The sequence below is a fragment of the Furipterus horrens genome, unplaced genomic scaffold, assembly GCF_987537825.1.
Source record: "Furipterus horrens unplaced genomic scaffold, mFurHor1.1.pri manual_scaffold_5, whole genome shotgun sequence".
In the NCBI taxonomy this organism is placed as follows: domain Eukaryota; kingdom Metazoa; phylum Chordata; class Mammalia; order Chiroptera; family Furipteridae; genus Furipterus; species Furipterus horrens.
The window spans coordinates 48,818,801-48,845,302 of NW_028327175.1; the positions used below are offsets into that span (position 1 = coordinate 48,818,801).

Here is a 26,502-nt window from a genome sequence, read left to right on the forward strand (position 1 = left end):
CCTGCAGAGGGCACGGTGAATCACAGTAGTGTAAAGAAGACGCTGCCCTTTAGAATGAAAAGGACAACTGTAGGTCAAGGAACTAATGTTTAATATCTGACCTTAAATCATGTAAGTCTGCCAAATTTCATCTTTAGAAATTTACGTTCCATGAAGAAAAATATGTTTGTTATACAATCACTTAGTGACAGGACAGACACATGGCAAAATCCTTTGCCCTGCTGTCATCCTGTGTGCCCTCGTCAACCACGACCTGAATGACTATAACCAGGACACAAGCAGCAAAGACTTGGTGCCTCTGAGCCCGTCTCCCTGGATGACGACCAAGTAGCTTAGCTAGTGTTCAGCTCATGTTACCATAAAAGTCACCATCACTGTTTAGCTTCATTATTTTCCTCAAGAGCATCGGTCGGAAGAATCCATAAGAATATCTAAGAAAAAAAACTATATAAAATGAGCAAAACAACTAGGACCAAATTACTGATACACTGGTTAGCTTCACAGCCTCCATGGTTAAGTGGCTCTTCTGATCGATGTTATGACACCAAGTGAGAACACAGCCATGGCCTGGGTGCGCCTTCTCTAGACGGGTAGCAGCAGCCTGGGTAGCCCTCTTTGCTGTGAAAGGCGTGCATCTTAACAGGAAGCCATCCGCGATGGGGAAGGGAGTGACATTTTGTTTCGGGAAACTCCATGAGATTCCCTTATTTCTGGTTAGCAGAGGCAGTCACAAGGCATTACAGTGAGTAGTATATAAAAGCCATTAAATCTGAATGCCCTTGGACAAGCTTTTTTTAAAAAAAAAAATTTATATACATTTGCTGTTTAAAATTTTTATGAAATCAATCTAAATTTTCTGGATATAAGTAGAGAATGTTGTACCAAGTACCATCTATACATATATATTTGGGGAGGGGCTAGGGGAAGTTCAAAGGTTCAGATGTTTTAAGCCTATCTATATTTGTGATCGTGCCATTTTCCTTTAATGATGTAAAGAAAATTGCAGAATGTGTAAATATATCAGAATATAGACATATGGGGAAACAGTAAATACTATTAGTTGTATGCTAAAAGCTTCTAAAGCACAAGTGCATATTTTTATACAGCTCTTTTCACAACTTTCTGTGATCTACATGAAATCAGACTTGAAATTTTCCTTTCTCTTTTACCAGCCAACCCTTCTCTATGTATTTATAGATATTAGAAACTCAGTAAACAAAGTATCTTAATTTTTCTTTCAAATTCTCTGTACTCCATGCTGCATTTTTAAGAGGTATAAACACAGACTGGATTAACTGAATCAGTAGTTACTTTTTCAAACAAAAATAGGAACGCAGAACACTTGGAATTAGTACACAGGAAGGAAAAAAATGATTTCTCACTACATAATGTGCCAATGTTTTTTTCTATGTTTTGTACCAAAAAAGGAAATTATATGATAATCCCATGCAAAGAAGTATATCTAAATTATTTTTGTTAGATGGTAAGAGAACTTGCTTGGTCAGGACAGCGGCCAGCTTTGTATTGTAATGCTGCATTATGTAAATGTGATGAAAATGATTTTGTGAAGTACTTGTAACTAAATTCCTATAGCCATTTTATTTCCAACAGCTGTTTTTATTTTACCTCCTCTTTGGCCTAAATTTTTCATAATTTCAAAACTTCAGTTCTGTGTCCTTTATTTCATGAATCATACACTTTGTTTTCAGAACACATTACCTTCAGGATGTCAGAATACCATTTTAAGGAGCTAAATAATTTGCCCAGGCTTCTTCAGAAGCCTGCTTGACCATCTCTCTTTCAGTTCCATTTGGTAACACCTATCAGATGTCTCACATTTCCTATATGAATGTTACAGCTTACTCAGTGGAATGTCAAATCAACTTCATATTAATTTAAATGCTTTAAGACCGTTGGGCACTATAGCTTCGGCACAGTACTGCTCTTCATCTGAGTAACCTACTATGGCAGGATCTTCCAAGTTGCTACTTAAGTAGTGCATTCCTCCAACAGTCATTTTATTAGAAATAGTCTTTCAGATGGTATGTGTGTCAGATCTGTATAAACTATTATAACTGCCTCTTATCCTGAGTTGTTTACTAAAACATCTGTGTTGAGGGGAGCTCTATTAATTTAGGAAAATGCAACATTAATTCAGAGGGAGGTCATGCTATTACTGCTACTTACTAGAAGAAAAAGTTGGAAAACATTGTTACCTGGATCAGAATGATGACCCTATAATTTAAGTAATTCTTTACTTCCAATTTAAGATTTAAAGATTTGCTTGCCTTCAGAGTCAGGACTGGTTAGTGTCATCAGTTTAGTAAGAACCCACTCCACTTGAGGAAGATAAATGGAGGGGATGATACAATACCCCAAAGTTTAGATTCTTGGTTGTGTTATGAATACAGCCAGAGAATGAGGTAATAAGGTACATTACATAGTGTTATTTGTAAATATAATAGCATTAAAAACTAAGATAGAAAAAAGTGGACATAGTATATGTTGTCCTCAATTATAACTGTATTCTTCTAAATTAGGGCATTCATGAAAGCAAAAACGATCAAGTCCCATAAGTAGGTTGGAGGCTTCCCTGGAGACATAGTAGTTTCTCATGGCATTAAACTAACTAGAGTATAATAACAGAGGGATTTACTATGGTATGATATTTATGGTACTAATTGCTCCCAAAACTCACCTGTGGTTTATATCACTCCATGTGAATAGAATACTATCACAAAATACTAACCCAGAACAGATTAGGAAATAAAGTAGTTAAAAATCTCATATGAGTTCCTCATATAATTCATTGAATATATCAAACAATTCAAGAAAACAACTTTACAAACTCATAACCTAATGTAAAATTTCCAAAGAAAATGCTAGCTCCTAATGGAGTAAAGTCCATTTTTAGAGGCAAATTAAAAGCCTGAAAATAATTCTGAGATATTTATCAAATTGATCAACAACTGGATGCACTCAGACCAGAATGCATGTCTGCCTGGTGTTGGGATACTAAGCATGGTCCAGTTTCAGGATGAAAGGTTAGAAACCTGTCTCTGCGACTCCTCAAATACGCCACAACAACAAGTTGTTGGCTAAACAGGAGTGCTAATTTTCCTATTCGTATTCTCCTATTCTGTAATGGAGGTAACAGATTTTAATATATTTCTCCATAAATCTATTTTTGTTATAAATTAAATAAATGTGAACATTATTTGGTTTTCCTCATATGGTAATCATTTAAGCCTTTATTTCTGATTCCAGTCCTCTTTGATTTGTTTTTAAAGCTGCTCTGTGCTGATAATGGAATAGAACTAACAAATTGCAAGGCCTTACCCATCTGGGCCTCAGTTTCCTCATTTAGAACCGATGACACTGGTCTGGCATAGATGACCTTAGCTCTTCCAGTCTTTGTAGGCAGATGTGGAAGCAACCGTCAAATGTAAAACTAGTAAAAACAACAATTTATAAAAATTCCATCAAGTGTGGTGATGAACACCAAATCTGTAGAAAGTGTTATTTGAGAAGGATCAGTCCTCTGACGACACCCCATCACCTTGCACTTACTTTAATAGGATTCTTTCATTAGCAGTTTACATTTAAGAATAACTCTTAATACTAAACTCACCTATTTTTAACGTGTGGAACACTTTTTAACTTTAGTACCAAAAGGGGGAAAAAGTGCTCCGATATAAAGCCGTTGGGTGATGAAGACGATTAAATCCCAGGGCCCACTGCAAGGGAAGCCTTTCCCAAGCTTTTCCTATGTGAGTCAACGGTAAAAAAAACCAGGCGCGTTTGACTCTGACTGGAAACACTATCGCTTTCCTCACTTAGCTCTCACCCAGGCCGTATATGAGGGGCAGCGCTTGGAGTAGTACCAATCGAGCCAATAGCTGTTCTGGCCAATTCACACTGGGAAAAAATACACCCCCATAAGATTCCTATTGATTTGAATTTATAGAGATTTTAGTAGCTAGAACTAAGAATAAGTAAATATATGACTTAATTAATTAATAATAATAAAAAATTTAAACAAAGTAGTTGGCACCAAAAAAGAAGTTGTAGTTAAACAGTGAGAGATTCAAGTTTGCTCTATAAAGCATTGATAATTACTTACTGAAGAACCAGGGGAATTTGTAGGAGAAAGGATATATTTAAATTTATCACAAACATTCTTAATCAATGGGCTCTAAAGATAACCAAAAAATAAAAAACTTCTAATTAATATCACAGTTTTAGTGTTCTATTTGCACCTCCTCAGAAGATCTAGGTTCAAATTAAGAAGCTCACTGAAGAGCACTCACCACTTCAACAGCAGCACAAAGTGCCATTTTGATGCAAGCTCCGTTTCCTACTGGGAAGAGACAGTTTTCTGGACATCTCTAGGTTTCAATTCAAGTTATACTACATCCTACTCTTCTTCAGTGGGTTTTTCTCCCAAAATATCTTCTATAAATATAATGTACATTTATTTCCTTAAAAGCAGGTTCCTTAAATAAATGTTTAAAGGAATGAACAGGTATAAAATATTCATTTTGAAGAAAAAAGTATTTCAAAATCTATGCAACTTTTAAAAATATCTAATAATGAATAAGAATTTATTTAGAAGTAATAAAATTATACTAAATAAAGAAAGTAAGAGATTCTGAGTACTATGCTCATTAACCATGAGCTCATAATTTCTGGTGTAAAATTTTTTTAAAGCATAAAAATATTTTTGTAAGGACATTATGGTATAATTTAATTCTGTATCAACAGATGTTTATTTGTAGTATGATCTGCAAACTTCACTTTTTCAATATTCACTGCTAAAATACTTGTGGTATATTCTTTGGTGGATGTACGCACACCTAAGAAGCAACTTGTTGCTGGTTTGCATGCCTACAAAAAAGAAGTCAAACAATCAGATGTTTATAACGTGACAAAAATATATATTACACATTTAAGTCAGCAATATGTTAATGGTTTCAGAGTATTACCCTATATTTGATGTTAAAGGTTCATGCACATGTATTCCAAATTCCCTAAACTAGACAGTAAGATATAAGTCACCATTCTCCTCTAATTTTTGAAATAATTTTAAACTGCGCAATCCAGATTCTCGTTCTCCATTTTTCCACAAAATAATGAGATGATCAGCAGAACATGTCACTAGTCCATGATCTTCAAAGTACAGAAACATCTGTAAAGAAATTTAAAACTACTGAGTATAGGAACTTCAAGGAGAAGAGAAGGAGCCAAATTAGATCAACATGTTTGCTTGTAAGATGTATACCCTGGAGACGTATTTGGATCTGAATGTAAAATTCCGTATCATTTCCATGAGAAATTTTAAGTGTTGATAATAGTCACATACAAATACATAAATACTAAAACTAAATAGTAGACCAATATCTAGTATTTTAGTAATCAGAACTTTAACACTGCTCAACTACAGCACTATAACAGCTATTTTTGTAATGTACATAAATTCCCAAAGTAGCTTCTGAATTTTACCATATTATTCTTCAAGTACTGGTTTTAAGATTTGGTCAGAAGTCCTGCTTGCCAGATCTATTTCACTTAATCATTTATACTTGCCTCATTATTTATACACAAATGGCTACCAAAAAAAAAGTCTGAATTTAAAATTCTCCAAGATAAACACTGGCTTCAGATCTGTAAGTAAAAGGAGATATAATCAATCCATCCATAAGCATTTACTGTTGTCTATATGCTTATGATCTCTACCCTCACGAAGGTTCTAATTCTGTGGTGATACCGAATCATAGCTGAAATAGGGCACTAGTTAAAGACTGTGTGATCAGGTACTATATAATAATGTAGTTCAGACTATAACTTGCCACAAATTCAGAAAAAGAGGACACAGGTCAATAATGACACAGGTCAATAATAACTGAAACTGTCAGAGAAAGTTTCAAAACCATAAACATATCCAAAAACAGGGAAGGTCACACCAAGTGAAGGAATGGGCTGGAAACTTAAGAACAGGAAGATAGAGAGTTGAAGAGAAAGCAGCATGGATGTCATGGACTGGAGAGCGGGCAGCAGAGGAGAAAAATGAAGCCACAAAAAGGATGAGCTCCTCCAAGGGAAAGAGTGAAATAAAGGAGAGAAATAAAACAATAGGATGAGAGTCGTCTCTGAAATACTTTAAACATTTCCAAAGACAGCAGGATGAGGCCTCAGCTCATTATACAGGAGTGAAGGAGGTTAACATTGGAACAAAATTCCTCAGGACATGGAAAAGACGGAATTCAGAACACAGAGGGGTTGGTTTAGAGTACAGATGAAAATATAATAAAAGGAAGGAGGAAATTCAGGAGATAGTACCTAAGAGCCTAGATTTTCTCAATGAAGCCAGAGATATTAAATTAAAAAACAAACAAACAAAAAACCTTAAGTATCCAATACATTCACTCAGAAAAATTCCTAAGAATCTGACATTTCTATATTGTGACAAATGTGCCACATTGAAGGTTTCCCCGCCACTGAGAAACCTTTAATGGGTTCCTATGACTTCAAAAATAAAATCCAAACTCCTCAGCCTTACATTCCATAGGGCAGTCATAATCTAACTAAAACTACTTTCCCAGGCTTTATCTCCTAGATTGGCATGTGTTCACAGAAACCCAATGCTCCAGCCTAGTGAATCCACTCCTTGCTACCAAGTAGGTCCTATTTTTGCCTTCTACCACACTTTATCCTTACCACTCCCAAACCACACTAGAACCAAGAAAATGAACACAAAGTTAACAACAAAACAAAAACAACTGGGCTACTTGTTAGAGGAAAGTAAAGATGAGTACCCAACATCTGGGAGCATCAATCCTATCCAAGTTTCAAGGTCAGCTCAAGTCTCAAGTCCCGTATCCTCCACTACCCATTTTCTTCTAAGTCCTGGATATTCACTGTTTGTTGTGCATCTGGGTCCACGTAAGAAGCCTAGATTAACAGCTTATTGGGTCTATATCCTTTCTCTCTACTCAAGTATAAGATCCATACTTATATGGGTTGTATTTACATCTCTTTGTAAACTCCACTGTCTAGTAGAGTGGCTGAAATATGGGGAATGCTCCATATCAAGTGCGGCGCTTCTGCTCCTAAGCAGAAGTGCACTCTCAAATGAGAATTTGTTCCTCCATGTCTATGAAACAGGGAAGAACAATTCAAGAAAGTCATTACTTAGGGCTTTGCATATACTGCTATCATTCTATTACTAGTTCCAGTCATCTCTTTATCTCGACTAATCTTATTCCTTAATTACACGCAATGGTGCCTATAGGAAATATTAATATATTGGGATATCCACAAGTTAGAATTGTATGCATTTTATGATTCTAAACTAATATTTTCATATATGCATACTGATTATCAAGACACTGGGTTTTACTAAAGCTGACAAATTATTATGTTTCAAAGGAAGGTAAAACAGCGCTCTATACATGAATATGATAAAGGCCGCTAGAATTAGATCCCGTAAAGCTAGCTCTACATATATAACGACAACCTCCATTCATCCTTTATTTGCTTCTATTACATACTCAACATTATTCACATTGTCCTTACTGTCAGCTGTCTAGATCTCGTAAATACTGGTGATTAAGCCTATTATTTACAACAGCAATTTTCGACTAATGTGCCGCAAGAACTTTTAGAACATGCAATACCTGACTATTTAGTCAGGGGCACTGACCTCTTTTCCTTTAGGTTGTCAAATAAAAAAAATGACAACAGCCAACATAACAATAGCAACTTAGTGTGTGAATGGATCAAAATTATACCTACTTTTTTGTCAGATTAGCAAAAAAATGTACTTTTGGTGCGTTGCAGAATTTTAGTAGTTTATGTGTGCCATGAGATGAAAAAGGTTAAAAATTGCTGACTTAGAAGTAACACATCCCTTGGTTTCTCAAATTATGTCTCTATAAAGAGAGATCCTAATTGCACATATTATGACTATCCTATTCCATGTTTTGATTCAGCAAAAACCTACAGGTAAGAGAAAGTATAGGTCTTTATGAAACCAACTGAATGAAGACAGTTGAGATGCAAAAGGAGGAAGTCCCTGGACACTTATATGCCTATTAAAAGCAATACCTCTACAGATGATGAGTGTCCAATCAAATCTCCAATAAGTTCTAGTAAACAGGAAGTGGCATTTTCTTGTGGCTTTTTAACAGGTTGGCTGGCTTGTTTGTTCACTCTTCCAAATCCCCACATGTTAAAAAAACCTAGAAAAACACAATCATTTTAGTCATTTTCAAAATTACCGTGCTCTTTACTTATGTTAATAATATAAGATCAGAAAACCAACATTGAAATGCGAAGATCTTCTGCACTTATTTTAGTCATGAGCTAAAGGGATGGTACCAGGCACTAGGCTAGATTTTTTTTTTTAATGTTACTTTATTTCATCTGTCTTAACTAACGTGGCTTGTTGCTGATCACTCTTTGTTGCCCCTCCTTACCCACTGGTGGAGGTGTATTAACATGACAAAATGAAAGAGGAGAAGCAAAAGGCCTGCGTGGCAGTGTCCAAAAAAAGGCCACAACTCAGCTCTATCACCAAGGTGGACTGAAAGGAACTAAGTGTCCAAAAACAATATCCTATGACTTCAGATAATCAGAAGAAACTCCAGAGGTAACCAGCATCTGATTTCTCATGCAAAGGTTGTTAACAAACCAAACACATGAAAGTCAAGAGTTCTTGAGATTATAAGTACAAAAGTCTGTTTTTCTACAAACTGAGTTTAATGCTGGTGATAATGCTTCGAGGCTAAAAGAACACTTTAGTTTGATATCTGACCATACAAACTGTTTATGTATCAGGTACAACTATAAACAATACAAATGAATAATTATTTCATTTGTCAGTCAGATTACCAGAAATTAAGTTTCCCCTCAAAACAATAAAATCCTAGTTGACTTGAATAGAAGTGAACCGGCAATTCTATATTAAAGCAATATTAAGATGTGAACCCTCCATTGCAATTACCATATGCTTCATGCAAATATCTTTTGCCTATTTGGAGCACATGTATATTATTCTTGTGGTTATACGTAACTGCCTTTCTTCTGGATTTCACATAAGGAAAAATAGAAAGACTGCCTTCTGAAGAAAAGACACACACACACACACCTGTTGGTACAGGTTCAGCTGCAAGCTGCTGTTTTTCCCGTAACTCCCAAATGCGTACACTGCCATCTTCTGAGCATGAGATTAACTGCCTGTCAGGACAGAAAATCAGTGATGAAAAGAGCGCCATGGAGGGCCAATGGCAAATCTGCAGTGAAAGGCATCAGTGGAGCCCTCAGTTGCTTTTGTTCAAATCTTGGCAGGGGCTGATAAAAATCACAATTTAACATGGCTTTCCAATGCAAAGTAAAAGCGCTTTTCAGGAAAGACACATATTATATTGTTATATTGGCTCAAATGTTATATTTCATCTCCATTTTAAAAAATACATTAAGGAAAACAGGGTATGAATTCCATTTCATAATATCCTAGCAGTTCCATGCCCTCCTCTCACTATATCTCTTCTCAGGTTGCCTCTCACTATAAAAATACCCTGCATAGAAAATAATACTATTCCTTTCGTATAATTTCCTTCCTAAAAATTCAGCAGCCAAATTTACTCTGAGAGGAAAGTCCTCACTTATCAACCTTCAACAACGGAGACTTCCATTTGATTCTGGCTATAAATAATGCCAAAGATGTGTTTATATAGAGCACAAAAAGAAAAATTAGCACATAGGAAGTGCCCAAAAGTCTTTTATCTTTAATAAATACAATATTTTAAAGTATCCCTTCCTATAATGAAATTTAATGTAATTCATTTGAACCATGCTTTTTGTAATTTTGTAATATACTGCCACAAACTCTTCTGTTAGAGACAACCACATGGTATTCTCCATTTCCAAAAGAATACAGAGCCACAAAGCCAGGCAACTTTGCCACTTCAGAAATAGCAGTGGTAACCCTGGGAACTATGAATTTCTTTCATCTGTTGCAGAACAGATGGGAACTTGTACCTGTTTGGAAGTTTGGCAATGTGCAGGACATTGGAGTCATGTGCAGTTTTCTGGCAGGCAATCACACGCTTCATTTGAAGGTTATACACGTATATACCCCTTCCAACGGCAGCAAATACATTCTGGGGGGAGAAATTCAGGAACGGGCATAAAACCAGTGCTTACCACCACCCAGTATAATAGATTTCCAGCAGTAGTGTGACATCAGAGAGCCACTGTTACCCTCCCCTATTCCCAGCCTTCAGCTCAAATTACTGTGCTGCCCGCTGAAGTCCAAAAACTTCAAATCACAAAGGAAAGCTCAGCATTTAGACGGCAGAAGGACAACACTGCTGATACAGAGAAAGCTCTGTATATTGCACCCATCAGCGTCATGTCCTTCCTCACTGAACTATGACAGCTAGTGAAAGGCGCTTATGGCTGGTGGCCTGGCCCTGCAGCAGAAGCTGCTGAGGTACAGCTAAGTCTTCATTCACGAAATACTGTAACCTTAAGAAAATTACTTAGCTTTGTTTGCCTGCAAAGTATGAGGCAAATTACTTGTACTCCATACCTTCAACAATCTAGAGACCGATAAAGGACACGAAAGAAGCCTATGCTATGGTGGCACTGTCATCTTAAGATCCTCTGAAGGTTTCACAAAAACCTTTTTCCAAATGTAGTATTAGAAATAACTTTTTATTAAGACGACTTTTAGCTTTTGACAGTTTTTCACCAATACGAGGGGGGACCCAAAAAACACCGGAGTTATCTCCTGGAGGGTGGGCCCCTTGTAGTACAGGCTTCCCCCTCTAGGTTAGTGTTCTAGGAACCCATCTGCATCAGTGTACCAGCTGGTGGTGTTGTGAGAGGCTGTGTTTGTCTTCAGTGAATGTTTCTGAAGACTCAACACATCTGCCCATTTCATGATGGGTGATTTACAGGCTCGCTCCTGCCCACACCGTGCTGAGTGTTCAGCAGTTTTGACCAAAAATGGCATGACCCCTGCCCCACCCTCCCTATTCACCTCATCTTGCTCCAAGCAACTATTTTTTGTTTACCTGATGAAAAAAGTCCTCAAAGGGAAACATTTTGCTGATGTGGAAGAGGTGAAACAAAAAATGGCAGAAGCACTAAAAGGCATCAACAAATTCAAAAACTATTTTGAGCTGTGGAAAGAAAAACGTCTCAACAGATGTATTGTATCAAACAGAGTATTTGGAAGGTGACTGAAATTTAAAAACCTGAGAATACACAATTTTTTATAAATAAATTCCAGGTTTTGTTGGGTCCTGCCTTGTATATATCTTGCTTCGGCCTCACGACATCTCATTAAGATAGGGAAAGCAAGTATTATCAGCATTTGCCAGGTAAACAAGTTAAAAGTGAAAGATTAAAGTCACACAAAATATTAAGAGAAGGAGTTAATATTATACTCAAGTTACTCCGGTCCCTTGCTCTTTCCTCATACCACATCACCTAGGTTCTGAAATCACTTTGCAAGTCACTAGACTTCTGTTAGCACTTGTCTTAGAATCATTTATTCCTACTCATTAGATACCCCAGTAAGGCAGACCTTTCTATTTTATCTTATTTTTTAGAGAGAGGGGAAGGGAGGGAGAAAAAGAGGGAGAGAAACATCAATGTAAGAGAGAAACATCCACTGGCTGCCTTCCCAGACCTTTCAAAACTCCTACAGATTGCCTCTCTGTTGTTTGAACCCTTCTCATGCAGCCTCAAAGGCTACAAACCCAACTCAGACCTGCAGTGTCTGGACCAAAGCATGACCCCAAGGCTTACCAGAGTCTAAATCTGGTATGATCCACCTGAATCTCAGAATGTGTACTCTGCATTTAGCAATGCAAGCTGAGAATCAGTGTCAAGGTCACAAAAAAAAAATGATATCCACACCTAGACAATTAATGAGCTTTTAGGCTGCAATGAGTCAACAGAGTCACTCTTATCAATCACCCGTAATCAATAATTAACGCCCTCACCCAGAGAACGAAAGAACACTCTATTAGAGAGGAAAAATTGAGTAATGTTTTAGCAAGCATTTACAGTACTTGTAAGCATCAATCAAAATTTTTAAGATTAAAAAATGCAAAATGAACAAACTTTAAACACCAATTTTTTTAAAAGGGAGAAAATATTTTAAAGAGAAAACTAAGAATACGTATATAATTTTGAGGACTACAACTTTAAGAAATCTAGTTTCCATCTTTTCTGAAACCCCATTGTTTTTATCATAAATATATATATATATATATATATATATATGTTTTTTGTTTTTTTTTTCAAAATTAAGTTGGGATATAAAGAAACTTAATCTTTGGGTATATTAGTGTTCTGTAGCCTAGCCTTATCCTATTGTTTGTTTTTTAAAGTAAAAGAGGTGCAAAGAAAATTTAAAAATACAATACTCTTCCCATCCAGACCATTATTTATGAAATGTAGAAATAAAAATAATGGCGTGCATATGATTAGAGAAGTTAAACAGTATAGAAAGGCACGAAATAAAGTGACATAAAAGCTCCCCCAACTCCTCTCCTCAAAGGTTACAACTCTTAAACATTTCTTATGATTACATTTAGAAAAGTAACTCCCCTTTAAATACATTTTCTGAGGCAGGATTCATTAATCCATTGTTATTAATCTCTTACTACAGAAAAAGACATAAAGTACTTCAAGAGCATCACTGCCAAGGCCTAAAGGCCTGAAACCAGTCATTCTCACACAGTCATCTTGCCCCTGGATGCTAATAGACTAAAAGAGAAAAAAAGAAAGAAAAAAAGAAAGAACTCTTCAATTTCTTAATTTCCTTTATCTCTTTATGAACTGCGCCAGAATCTTCAAAGGATTCTTCCCCAAAGTGTTTCTTAAAACAATTTAAAGCATTATCCTCAAATCCTATGGGATTATTTTACCCAACCCAAAATTTCAACAGAGCTTTTAAATCTGTGGCCATTTAATCACTCCCTTGCCTTAAGAACAGGAGCTAAGATTAAAATGCCCCCCTTTTTTAATGCAAGTTGTATAACATTTGAAAAATATCAGAATATTTGAAAGCACAACTTGAACATGAGGAATGATACCTTTCTATTTCCATCATGAGAGTAAGTTTAAAATTGGAAACTGGGTTTATTTAAAAAGGCAAGTTTAGAGATGTTTTCTCGATTTCTTTTTACCTCTTCATCCCATGTGAAATGATGAATAGAAATGTCATTTGGTTTTTGACAGAGTTTTATTTCTTGCTGGCTGTCCAGCTGTGGAGATGGGTCCCAGAAGTTGCGTTCACAGGCCTGCATGGTCCAGTCCAGGATATCCCAGATAATCAGTTCTCCAACATGGGAGCCAGTCACAAAACTCAAATCTAGGCAAAGGTCACATATGTCTCATTATTGATCATTTTACCTACAGGTAACAATGAATGGACTGCCTAGTAGCAATGCTCTATAAAACCAGAACAATAAAAACAGTGAGGTACATAGATGAGCCAAACAGAAAGATTAATGTAACAGAACACACAAACCAGTAACAGACTCAAGTTTACTTATTTAGATAATGATTGCATTTCAATTAGTGAACAAAGAAAAATACTTCATGCTGGAATATTTAATTAAGTATTTGGGGAATAAAAATAAATACAAATAAAAGAACCATAACCTGGATCATACACTATTTAGAAAACCTACATTTCTCCTTTACTCTCACATCACTTCCACACTCACACATGTGTGGGGTTTTCCCACACCAAGCAGTACTGTGAAAACAGCCAGTGACCTACAATTTAACTCAGTTCTAACGCTATCTACCTGGAGACAGCATTAGATGTCAGAGGTTAAGGGCTCAGTCCTACAAGACTGCTACCCCCACTTCAGATGCCAACAGCAAATCCAAGTTGTTATCTATGCTTCCTTATGATCAGCTACACATCGAAGGTTCTCATGCCCCCTCCTTGGGTCAATTAATTTGCTGGAGCCCCTCAAAGAACTCAGGAAAACAGCTTATTTAATGCTTACCAGTATATTATAAAAGAATACGATATAGCAGGGAACCAGGCCACACAGCAGGAGGTGAGCTTGAATGCAATGCACTTGAATCATTCCGAAACTATCCCCCAACTCCGGTCTGTGGAAAAATTGTCTTCCACAAAACCAGTCCCCTGGTGCCAAAAAAGTTGGGGACAGCTGTGATAAAAGATACAGATGAGCATCCAGATGGAGAAGATGCACGGAACAAGGTATGTGGGAAGGGCTTCCATACCCTCTCCAAGCACTTCCACAGATTCGAAATTTGGAACCTCTCCAAATCCCACACTGTTGGGAATTCTCTGGAGGCTTCACCATGTAGGCATGATCAATTATTAATTCCATTTCCAGCCCTTCTCCCTTCTCTGGAGAATGAGGGGTAGAGCTGAAAATTCCAAGCTTCTAATCATGGTTTAGTCTTTCTGGTTAACCAGACCCATCCAGGAGCCCAGAAAAAGTGAGTGGCCTCACTAGAACAAAAGACACTGCTATCACCCAGGAAATTCCAAGAGATTTAGTACCCTATGTCAGGAAATATTAGAGCAAAAGATGCTCCTTGGGCTTTCATCACTTAGGAAATTACAATGGTTTTTAGGTGCTCTGAGCCAAGAACTTGGGGTAGAGCCGTGTATGTGTGTGTGTGAGTATGTGTGTGTGTGTAAATAATTTCCTACCAAAATAAATTTTAAAGAGATTAAACATTGAAGATACTGAAAAGATTGAAGAAAATAAAGGTGAATACTTTTTTATGAATATTGGGCACTGAAAGGCTCTAAAGGAGGCAGGGTGGGGTTGGGGACAGGTATCTGAGCATCTTAGCAAAAAATATAATACATTTAAATGACAAAAGATGGGGAAAATTTGCAACTTAGAATTCAAAATAGGTTTATTATACCTGATACCTAAGAGTTCTTGAAAATCAACAAAATAAATACTGCAGCAGAAAATACGGGTAAAAGGCTTGAACAGGCAAAACAAGAAATACAAATAAATGGTCAATAAATATGTGAATAGATGTTCAACTCCCTTAATAATAATAATAACACTAAAAGCAATGAGACAGTATTTATTGACTTGCAAATTGGGAAAGATTGTAAAACAGGAAAACACTCTAATGCTGGCAAAAGCAAAGGAAATCAGCACGCCACACACTACTAACATCCTAGTATAAAGTGATATAATCACTTCAAATTTGGAGTTTCGCATCAAAACCTTAAAAAAAAACAAGTAAACCCATTGATTCAGCATGTCCACTTCTGGGAATTTATCGAGAGGAAAGTATACATAAAAGACATATGTAACAAAGTTGTTATACATAATATAAAAATTCCGAAGATAACCTAAACATACAATTGAGGACTGAATAAATAAGACATCCACAAAATGAAATAGTAATGCCGTTACTGAAAATTAAGTTACAAAGTATGTTTATATTGATATGGAAATACAATCATGACATACTATTACAAAACAGCAAACCATATGTATACACATATACACACATACATATATACCCAGAAAAACATCTAGAAGTATTGGGTTGGCCAAAAAATTGGTGTGATTTATTCTGTAAAATAAGACACATTTTTCATTTTCACCAATAACTATTCATTTGAATATTTTGAGAATGTCGACTACGTACTGCGTGGTATAATGCTGACTGATCTCAATTAATGTCTCAATTTGATCGCTATCAACTGAAACTGTTCTACCTGACTATGGAGCATCGTCCAGTGAGAAATCTCCAGCATGAAACTTCACAATCCCCTTTTGATGCATTCAGACAGTCACAGCATCTTCTCCATCCACTGACAAGTCTCTTTTTGCATTACAGTTGAATTTTTACCTTTTTTGAAATAATAAAGCATAATATGCCAAGAATGTTGCATATTTTCTTCTATCTTCAATGGCTACACAAAAACTCACCAATTTTGATGGGTTTTTTTTAATGCACGTGGATATGACAGCTGTCACAATACAATCTAACAAAATTGTTTCAAATGAAGTTAGAGACAACAAGCACTAGTAGAGCCATCTTACAGAAAAAAACAAACAAATGAACCTTTTGCCAACCCAATATATGGACCAGTGCTTAACACTGTATGGTGGGAAATTTTTAATTTTAATATATACACCTTTCCTAATTTTTCTACTATGACTATGTATTACTTGTACAATAACAAGTTTTCAAATCCTTTAAGGAAAATGAAATTAGTGGGTCAACTAAGACTATATATGTTAACAGAAAATGTCCAACTGCTGAGATAAAAAATTATCATGAAAAAATGTAATGTATTTTCATTTTTACATATTTAGGGTAAGGTAGAATAGAATAATGCAGCATGAGTCTAGAAAGCCAAGTTCTAACTTTGGCTCTGCCCATTACTAGCCTTGTGGTCTCTAGAAAGTCATTTAACTTTTTCTCGTTTGGATTTCTCGTGCATTAAATGAGGAGAACTGTAAAAATCAAATAACAACTGTTTAGATATTTTGAAAAGACATCAAATATTATCTTTAAGTCCTGGTTTTATTTTGAGACCCTGGTATTATTCCATATTCCAGTTACAAAAAACAAAAACAAAAAACAAACATTCAGTGACTTGTAATTTAGGAATACATATGAGTAACTATGATTTAATTATTCCATTTATAAAATAAATCAGCAGGACAGAAATCTCTAATAACTAGATGAATAATCTCTTAGAAATAAAGAATTACCAACAATCATACACATAAACATTATTTTGTCTTGGTTCCAATTTCTATAGTTTATTAATGGACTCTATAGAATTTGCTCTAAGTTCATTTCTCATCTGTGGAGAGAAACAGGTTTCTATTTTTATTAATAGTGAGAAAGTTAAGGGAGAACTAATATTTTCAGGACCTTCTTTTTCATACCTTTCTCTCTTCTTTTCAATTCCAAACTACAAAAGAACTAGAGAAATTAAGGAGTGAAGATTCTTCTTGACTCTAACTTTGCATGTTTCCTAACAGAGTTAACTAACATAACCTATTGAGACCACAAAGTTGCCTGCTCTGACTTAATCCTCCAAGTGTTTGTGATTCATCTATGCAACAGAAAAAAGTATTTGAGCTCAGCTGGGATTTTTCACTAAAAACAAAACTACTGGCATTCACCTTATTCAATGCAGTTTATCACTGTGTAAATTATTTATAATCCCAAACAGGTAATTCAAAATGTTTCACACCAAACAACCTCAATGATGTATTATATGTGGATGGACTTTCAAAAGTCACTTAGTATGAAAACCTCACCTGGCATCTGACTACCGATCTCTCACAAATACTAATACTTTGTCAGCACAAAACAAGAAAAGGAGTAAAACAAAGAATGAAGCATCCATAGCCTATTGCCAGAAAAGATAAGCAAGGTTATCTTATACATCTGTCTTAGAAAACCTTCTGCCAAGGCATTGGGTTCTCTTTGACAAACCTGGTATTCGTTATTCACATTTGTGGGAGTTCTGTCTACCATTCTGAGGTTGCCCTGAGGCCACCTCACTGAAAATGCACTTCCCTTGTGAGTAACAAACCCAGTGACTACACTTTTCACTGGAATTGGTGGGAGAGAGAAGCAGGACTGAGAGCGAAGCTGAGAACTGTACAACATAATCATTTCAGAATCACCCAAATCTGCAGCAAGACAGACATGCCAATGGATAAGCTCAGACTGTCACAACTTCGTGGTCAAATTTTACCAGACTACTTGTCCATATGATTCCTAAATACCCTTATTATCTGTAGTGTAATTTTATAGTCGTGGAGTTTATAAAGTAAAAAGGGCTTTTCTGTAGTTTTCATTAATTTTTTGCTTTAGTTTTCCATTTCCTTCCCTTAAGAAGTTGGCCAAGAAATACTTGAAGAAAGCTTTCTTGGTTAAACTTATAAACCCCTCTACATATCACACAGCAAAAGAAGTGCCATAAAGTTAAGGCCACCTCAGTAACGTCTCATCACCTTTGTTAAGGAACCATACTGGGTCAATAGTACAATGCTTCACCACTAAAACATACAACTAGACAAGACTGGTGTAATGGGCCAGAACACAGCTCTGCTTTTCTTAGCAGCTCTGGGGCCTTGGAGCTTATGGCTCAGTGCCAGAGGGTCTTCTAAATAAGAACTCGCCTTTTGTGCTGCCATCTACAGCTAAAGGAAAAAGAGTTCCCAGAAAGTGATAAAGGAGTGCTTCCAGCACTGTTACTTCTATCACCATAGACAAATCTGGTCCTCAGAGAGGCTTGCAGCTGGGTTGTACAAGATGGCTATTAGGGAGGAGGATTTTGGAAGTGGGACAAACACTCTCACTGATGTACCTGAAAATGTGACTGAATGGCATAAGTAGTCACACTTAGTGCTGTCTGTGGCCCTCTTTCCCTTTGCCTCATGTTTATGCAAAGTATTGCTCAAAAAGAGCCCACCCAGGCCTCATGTCCAGAGGTACAGTTCAGTCCTCCCACTGTATCATATTCATGTCATCCTTATCGGACCCTCTCACAACCTCCTTCACACTCTCAAAGTAAAGCCACCCAGTAGGCCTCTCATCTGACCTCGGAACACAGATCACCCAGAAACAACTCTGATTATGTAAGATATCAGTTTATTTGAGAGTGAACTACATAATTCCAGGATTATGGATTGGGATTCTATCCTGCCATCTGATGTCAGATTCAGCTCACAGGAGATAGCCATTAAAATTATTAGGAAGCTAAATAGGATGTCTGGCAAGTCAAACCTCACAACCATGAGGAAAGGCAGATTATAACTCATTTTCTGTAGACCATTACCTTAGTTTAGTGTAATTTTCTGAGAGGCTTCTATCATGAAAACAACTACCTTAAGTCCTGCTCATTCAACTGTAAGTCTGTAACTTGATATATAATACACTGTGTGGTCTACAAAAAAGAACCTAGCCAAAACCATTTGCCAAAAGTGCCAAAATGCTGCTAAGCATTAGTATTTACAGCCCATGAAAATCATCCACAGAGCCTGAGATAATGATGTTCTCCTCCGTCTTTTCTACCTCATTCTATTCCCCTTGTGCCTAAACCTTACCCTAGCAATCTATGAAACTTGATCAGTTCCACTGACTTGAATTTCACAGTATAAGAGACTGCTAATCCCTACTAATCAAAAGCATTATTTTAACAATAATTCTAAAAATCCTAGAACAAAACAAGATGGAAACTCATAACAGGTTATATTAACAAGTACAAAATTTTACATAATATAAACATGTACGCAATGAACTTACCATTGACATTAGCCAATGAGAGAATATTATCCTGGTGATCAAGGAGGCGCTTAACTTCAAGAATATCCCATTCTAGTGATCCTTCTGTGGGTGCTACCAACCTGAAAATTACTAAATGAAAAGGCAGATATAATTTTATTTAAACGGTCAAAAAAGATAAAGTTCTATTTCTGCTCAAAACATCAGCATTTCATTAAGTTAGAAATGTCTAAAGTATTGAAAACCCATCTCCAAGGGGAGTCTTATTCATACTACTGTAAAATACTTCTTTCAAATGCTTGAGATGTTTGAGATGACCTACTAAAATTCCAAGTGAGTCTATCCTTAGGACTCTGTTCCTTCATTAAAACTCCTCTAATTCCACTACCAACCATGAAGCTCCGGTCCTTCTCAGGACTCCCATGCAGTGCAGCTATCCCACCTCGCTCTCTCCCCAGCCAGTTACTGACCCACATCCCTGAATCATCTCTATCATCAGCTTTCTCTACTCATGTTCCCAGGCCAGTAAGCATTGCCACAAAATAAGATACAAATTTATGTTTAACTTCAACTCAGAGAAGACTTCAGCAGCTGCTTTTATTTTTCAAAGCTTTTCTTGATACCTAGGCATACACCAACCATTAAATTATAAATTCTCTGAGGTAAATATGCCTTATAATTTTTGTGTGCCACAGTTTTTTACACTACAGGTTTTCAATGTTTCTTTATTCATTGTCTGACTTTAAACAAATAGTTTTATTTAAACTAATATAAACCCTAACTTTAATCAATACAGCCAATCCAAAATCAAATCAACTCGAGTGATTCAATCAACAAACATTGAATGAACATCTACTATGTCCCAGGAAATTAGATCTCTAATGTGAATAAGGCCCAGTCACTGCCCTGAAATACTCACAGTCTAGAGTGGTAGTGAGACCTATAAACAAGTTTGTAATAGATATAGTTAGTGTTATAATAAGCACTCTACCAGTGCTGTGGATGCTCACAGATCAGGAAAACCAATATCTTAGAAGTGGAAAGATCTCAGAGGTCATACATATCCTTTCCAAATAGTTGGCTAATTATTAAAGTCTCTCTTCTTTCTCACATTCCTCCCTGGAATATAAGTCAGTGCCACATTTCATTCTGTCTCTGGACAATTTTTATCAAATGACAAATCTCTAGCAAGGTTATTTAATTATGACAGCCATTTAAATTCAAACTGTGGCTGTCAAAAGAAAAGGGTCTTTCAGTCAACACAAAGGGAACTCTTCCTCATACCTATCAAAATTGTGTGAAAATTCTATTTCAATTGAAATACTACCAAATAATCTTGACGTCGGGATTATGGAATAAAAAGCAATGTATTGTTTAATCAAATTAACAAGAGATAATAACCTGAAATACTGACAAGGAAAATAAACCTACAAAATAGGTTTCTAAAAAGAGCTACAAAGTACTAAAGATAGCATGAAACTTTAGTGAGTCCATAAACATGGCCTGTATACATACACAAGTAATAACATCAATAAAATAAAATAAATATGAATTAAATGTGAATTAAATTAGAGAATAAAAGAGAAGCAATAGTCAATTCTAAAAAAGGGGTTAAAAAAAAAAGAAAAAGCCTTCTGCACCAGGATGACATCTCAGCGCAGAGAGCCTTGCTTAACTAATAAAGCTTCAAAGTCACTGCAGCCAGTGAACACAGAAATTATATTTCCTGGACTTCCAGTCAAGATGGAAGACACGCTTCACCTCCTTGTGCAACCATAGAAAGCATTACAATTAAATCTCAAAACAAATAACACACAGAACTGTCAGAAAATCGAACTGTATGAAAGTCCAACGACCAAAGATTTAAAGAAGCCACAATCATCCAGATGAGTAGGAGGGGCAGAGATACAGAGAGGGGGCGGAGAGGAGAAGAGACGTGGTGTGGCACAGAGAGATGGTGGCAGAACAGGCACAGGCAGTCCCACATTCACGCATGGTAGATAAAAATCAGTAGGGAAACCCTGGGAGTGAGTGATCCCAGCCCCAAGCCAGACCGCATAGCCCGCGGTTCCAGTGCTAGAAAGATAAATCCTTGTAACTTCTAGCTGTGAAAACCACAAGGGGGGCGGGCAGTGGAAGAAACTTCAAGATTTTCAGGAAACTTCACTTAAAGCATACGCAAACCCACCCACTCTGGGATTCACCACCAGGGCAACAACAGAAGGGTATCAATCGCATATAGGAGTGGGTGAAGTGACTAGAAATGGGGCAAGTGCTGAACAAGCCCCCAGAAGCCAGGCAGCGGCACAGTCTCCTCTCAAAGCCCTGCCCTCACACAGAGCCACTCAGTGGTGAAGCGGGTTACCCCACCCTGGCAATTAGCTAAGACTCTTCCCCATACAATTTACAGGTACCTTTTACAGGGAGTCAAAGCAGCTCTAGCTAATACACAGAAACAAACACAGGGAGGCCGCTAAATTGAAGAGACAAAGAAATATGACCCAAATGGAAGAACAGAACAAAACCTGAGAAACAAAACAGAGAGCCAACCTATCAGATGCAGAGTTCAAAACACTAGTGATCAAGATGCACAAAGAACTCATTGAGTATGGTAACAACATGAAAAAAATGGTTACACAAAATGAAATAAAGAAAAATCTACATGGAACCAACAGTGAAGGAAAGGAAGCCAGGATTCAAATCTGTAATTTGGAACATAAGGAAGAAATAAACATTCAACCAGAACAGAAAGAAGAAAACAAGAATTAAAAAAACGAGGATGGTTTAAGAAAACTCTGGGACATCTCCAAATGTGACAACATCTGAATCACAGGGATGCCAGAAGGAGAAGAGGAAGAGCAAGGAATTGAAAATTTATTTGAAAAAAATAATGAAAGAAAACTTTCCTAATTTGGTGAAGGAAATAAACATATAAGTCCAGGAAACACAGAGAGTCCCAAACAAACTAGACCTAAAGAGGACCACACTAAGACACATCATAATTAAAATGCCAAATGTAAAAGATAGAGAATCTTAAAAGCAAGTTACCTACAAAAGAGTACCCATGAGACTATCAGCTGATTTCTCAAAGAAACTTTGCAGTCAAGAAGTATCCAAAGTGATGATATCATTTAGAATGGAAGGACAGCTAAAGGGCTTCCCAGAGAAGGTAAAGCTAAAGAAGTTCATCATCACCAAGCCATTATCACATGAAACGTTAAAGGGACTTATTTAAGAAAAAGAAGATCAAAACTATGAACATTAAAAGGCAACAAATAGCGGTGACACTATCAACAACTGAAGCTATAAAAAAAGAAACAAAAAATAAAAAACTAAGACAACCAGAAAAGGAATAGAGAATCATAGATATGGAGATCATTTGGATAATTATCAGCTGGGAGGGGGAAGGTGGAGAATGGGGAAAAGGTACAAGGATTAAGAAGCATAACTGGTAGGTACAAGTAGGAGGATGTTAAGAATAGTCTAGGAAATGGAGAAGCCAAAGAACTCAAATGCCCAAACTGTGGATATGAATTAAGGGCAGGGGGGAGGAGACTGCTGGAGGGAAGAGGGGTACCAGGCAGAAGGGGACACAAAGGTAAAAATTGGGAGAACTATAATAACACAATCAATAAAATATACTTAAATATAAAAGTGAATAAATAAAATCTTTAAAATATATTTTTGAAGAGACTAAAAAGAAAAAAAAGAAAAGAAATTGCATTTCCTTTGAGAGGAACCCTGACATAGATAAAGAGAAACTGGAATGGAACACTTAAAACCAAAAATATGGGCACAAGCTTGGTCTTGGTAATAGAAAAAATACTCCATTTACAGGAATGAAACTTATTTTTCCATAAGGAAAAATAGCACTATATATTTATTCTGAGATAAAACTAAGTAAAATGGAGAACCTCATTTGTAAGAATATTATGTATTTGTATAAATTACTTTCTGGATAAAGCCAACTTTTTTTTCCTTCTTCTTTTAGATGATACCCTAACTTCAGTTGAGGCATTAAGTGTTGCTTTTATTAGTATTTTGATGAATTCACTAATTCATTCATCCATTCAATAAAAATCTCTAATCTGTTAGCAGAAAGATGAATAAGAAAGTTCCAGTCACCAAGGAGCTCACATTCTGAAGGGGAAAAGCAAGGAGAGAACAAAAAGCAAACAGGAGTCTTTTTTAAAAGCAGTAAGTGAAACAACAGATAAGAGATTATGAAAACACAGTGGAAAAAGTTCTGAGGGGGAAGTGTTAGGCAAGCAAACATTTTTCCTCAAAAAATAAAATAAAAAAAGGAAGAAAGAAAGAAAAGAAAAATGCTAATGGAGTTGAGCTCTGAATGAGTAAGTAAGAATTAGCCAGCTCAAAGAAGACAATGAGTAGGAGGACAAGCCTGATAGAGGGTGACAGCAGAAATACAGGCGTAAAGGTGAGAAACACCTCGGGTGGGGGGATCCCAGGCAATTCAATACTGATAATCAATCAAGTCACGTAGGCTATAGGACGAAAAAGAGGCAGGAGGAAGATAATTGAGTCTCTGATTTGATATGTTGAAAAGTTTGGCCTTTATCATCCAGGGTAGTGGTGAACTTACACTGGTCCTCTAGGGCAAAGATTTCATTCATTGGGGGCAAAAATGAGGGTAATAAAAGGGCCAAATAAAAGTAAATGTATTCCATTTAAAGTACGAGTCTTTTTTCCTAGCAACTCTATGTCAATCTCCAAAAATCTGAACTTTTTACTAGTCAGAAATGCGAGTCTAGAAATGACTGTTTTGGAAGCCATTGAAGCTTTTAAGTAGGGATGTGGCCTGCATTTTAGATAGATCCCTTTAGCATCTACTGAAGAATGTATCTGAGAAGCATGAAACTAGAGGAATAGAAGGCATCTGACAAGCACTAAAGCAGAGGAGGAAAGATTTTAAGTAGGAGACTTAACGCAGCATTTCAGGCAAGGAGATGAGCGCCTGAACAGAGCAACACCAGTGAGAGGGAAAGAAAGAGATCAAATGCTACAGCAGCAGCCCTCAGAGTATGGTCTGCAGAGCAGCATTCAGCAGCCCCTGCGAACCTGTAAGGAATGCAGCACTCAGGTCCCAATCCAGACTAATTGAATTGGAAACTCTGGGGGTAAAGCCCAGTACAGTAATTTGTGTTTTTAACAAGTCCTTCAGGTTATTCTAATGCACAGTAAACTTTGAGAACCCACTGAGTTAAAGTAAAACCAGAAAAAATACCAAGTGACTGATCAGCTACAAGAGAAGAAAGGCAGGGGGGAAAGCCAAGCATCACTGCAGCTCAATGGAGAATATGGGAAAACATTGCGGCAAGGAAGGAAAAAGAATAAAAAGTAAACCAAAAAGTATACCTTCAGAAACTACTTTATGAAAAGAAAGGATAAGCACAGGGCCTAGAAAATTACTTCTCAGACGTGAGTACACATGGAAAGGTCAGTTGAAGAAAGAGTAACTTCACTGTAAAGCAGCCAAACCTGCAGAGAGTATACAGTTAAGAAATGGTGAACAGTTAGTTCACATCTCACTGGCATTTGCAAACATGCCAGGTGATGGTCACAGCAAATCTCAGGGCTAGTTTCTGGAAGAAGTAGCACAAGCAATATCAAATGCCCTCTGGGTTATATTAGAAAAAATGTTCAAGAAAGAAGCAGCTTTTAAGAAGAATATTTACTCTATCAATCCTGGCACCCAAATTCCACTCACAAGGCAGTTAAGCACAAAAGGCTTCCTTCACAGTGGGCTTCCTGGGGTAAATGAGTTTTTGCCAACAGTCAACAGGTAAGAAAGTGGCCTTCAAATGTTCATACTCAATTAATACATTTACAGAACTCCCCCTGCTACCTCTTCTTCTGCTATCCCACTGCTCTTAGAGAAATGGCATATACTCCCCCAAAGAAAATGGGCCCCATTCTGGCTTCCTGAAGTGAAAATTCCTAAGTTCCTGTCTTAGTAATTCCTCAAATAATTCTCCTCCAACCCTCCAAACCCAATTTTTAAGTTTCCCAAATGTTGACAGTTGCTGTATGTGGTTAATTTTTTTGCTAAATAAGTGTATGGCTATGGATCAGCAATGCAGAGAGCTATGGAAGGTAAATGGCCTTCTCTGGCATAAGAGGAGTGGGGTTACCTTGCCTGATCTGGCTACGGTAGACAAGTGTAGTACAAAAACTGACCTAACACCTCGCAGTTGTCTAGGTCTCCATATCACTTCAACAATCCTAGGAGGCAAAAATTAGGATAGAAGCAGATGTCCCTTAAATAAATATTAACTGGTCTTTCTAAAATGAGTATACAAATTCTAGTTTTAAATTTTTTAAAAATAGAAGAAAAAGAGTCATACTCACCTAGTTCTTTGCCAACTGCTGCCACAACACAGTTCTTAGGTATTTCAATCAAAGCACTGATCCCTTCAAAGATATATAAAAATATAAAACAAATTATTTTCTTCATGGATTACATCAAAAACATTCTCCATTTTATGTCAGTCATTTACTATAGCTAGTCACAATAAAGCACACACAATTTGCTGTCACACTTGCTTACTTATACATGGAAAATGACTTTGTGCAAAACAGGTGAGCCCTGGCCAAGTGGCTCGATTAGCTGGAGTGTCATCCTGTACACCAAAAGGTTGCGGGTTTGATTCTTAGTCAGGGCACATAACTAGGTTATAGGTTCGATCCCCAGTCAAGGAGCGTACAGTAACCAATCGATGTCTCTCATGTCTCTCTCTCTCTCTCTCTCTCTCAAATCAATAAATATATCCTCGGATGAGAACTTCTTTAAAAAAGTAGGCGAGACCTATGGAAGACATTATTGATCTATTAAAGGGAAGATATATATTCTCTTTGACCATATTTACTATTATGGTGAACTTATTTACCAGGGATCCCTTAAGATCATCACCATCATTCAAATGGGATGTAAAATTAACATTTTCCTTAATGTAAAGTTAAGAATCCTGAGTGGGCTCCCTGGCAGTAAATGAGTTAGCCAACAGTCAACAGCTAAGAAAGTGGATTTTATATAGCATGTTTATAATCAGTTAATACATTTATAAAACTACTTGTATTATTTGATAATACCTTCAAAAACCACTTTATGAAAAGAAAGGATAAACACAGGGAATAATCTGATGCAACATTCCACCATAATTACTCTATCTATATAGAGTT

At 36.7% G+C, this 26,502-nt stretch overlaps 1 protein-coding gene across 2 annotated transcripts in view; it reads right to left on the reverse strand.

Moving 5' to 3' along the window:
- Nucleotides 1-4,641: 4,641 nt before the first annotated feature.
- Nucleotides 4,642-26,502, reverse strand: part of WDR41 (WD repeat domain 41) — a 52,919-nt gene continuing 31,058 nt past the window's right edge. Inside the window, exons 7-14 of one of the 2 annotated variants that reach the window (XR_016511122.1) lie at nucleotides 25,672-25,734; nucleotides 19,324-19,434; nucleotides 13,209-13,393; nucleotides 10,042-10,163; nucleotides 9,149-9,237; nucleotides 8,107-8,240; nucleotides 4,986-5,188; nucleotides 4,643-4,887 (exon numbers count right to left, since the gene is read on the reverse strand). Coding sequence is in view for 1 of the 2 variants with exons in the window: in XM_090276404.1 (XP_090132530.1) it covers nucleotides 5,036-5,188; nucleotides 8,107-8,240; nucleotides 9,149-9,237; nucleotides 10,042-10,163; nucleotides 13,209-13,393; nucleotides 19,324-19,434; nucleotides 25,672-25,734 (857 nt within the window). In the remaining variant the exon portion in view is untranslated. Of the gene's footprint in view, nucleotides 5,189-8,106; nucleotides 8,241-9,148; nucleotides 9,238-10,041; nucleotides 10,164-13,208; nucleotides 13,394-19,323; nucleotides 19,435-25,671; nucleotides 25,735-26,502 lie in introns of both variants that reach the window. The other variant, XM_090276404.1, reaches the window with a different exon arrangement.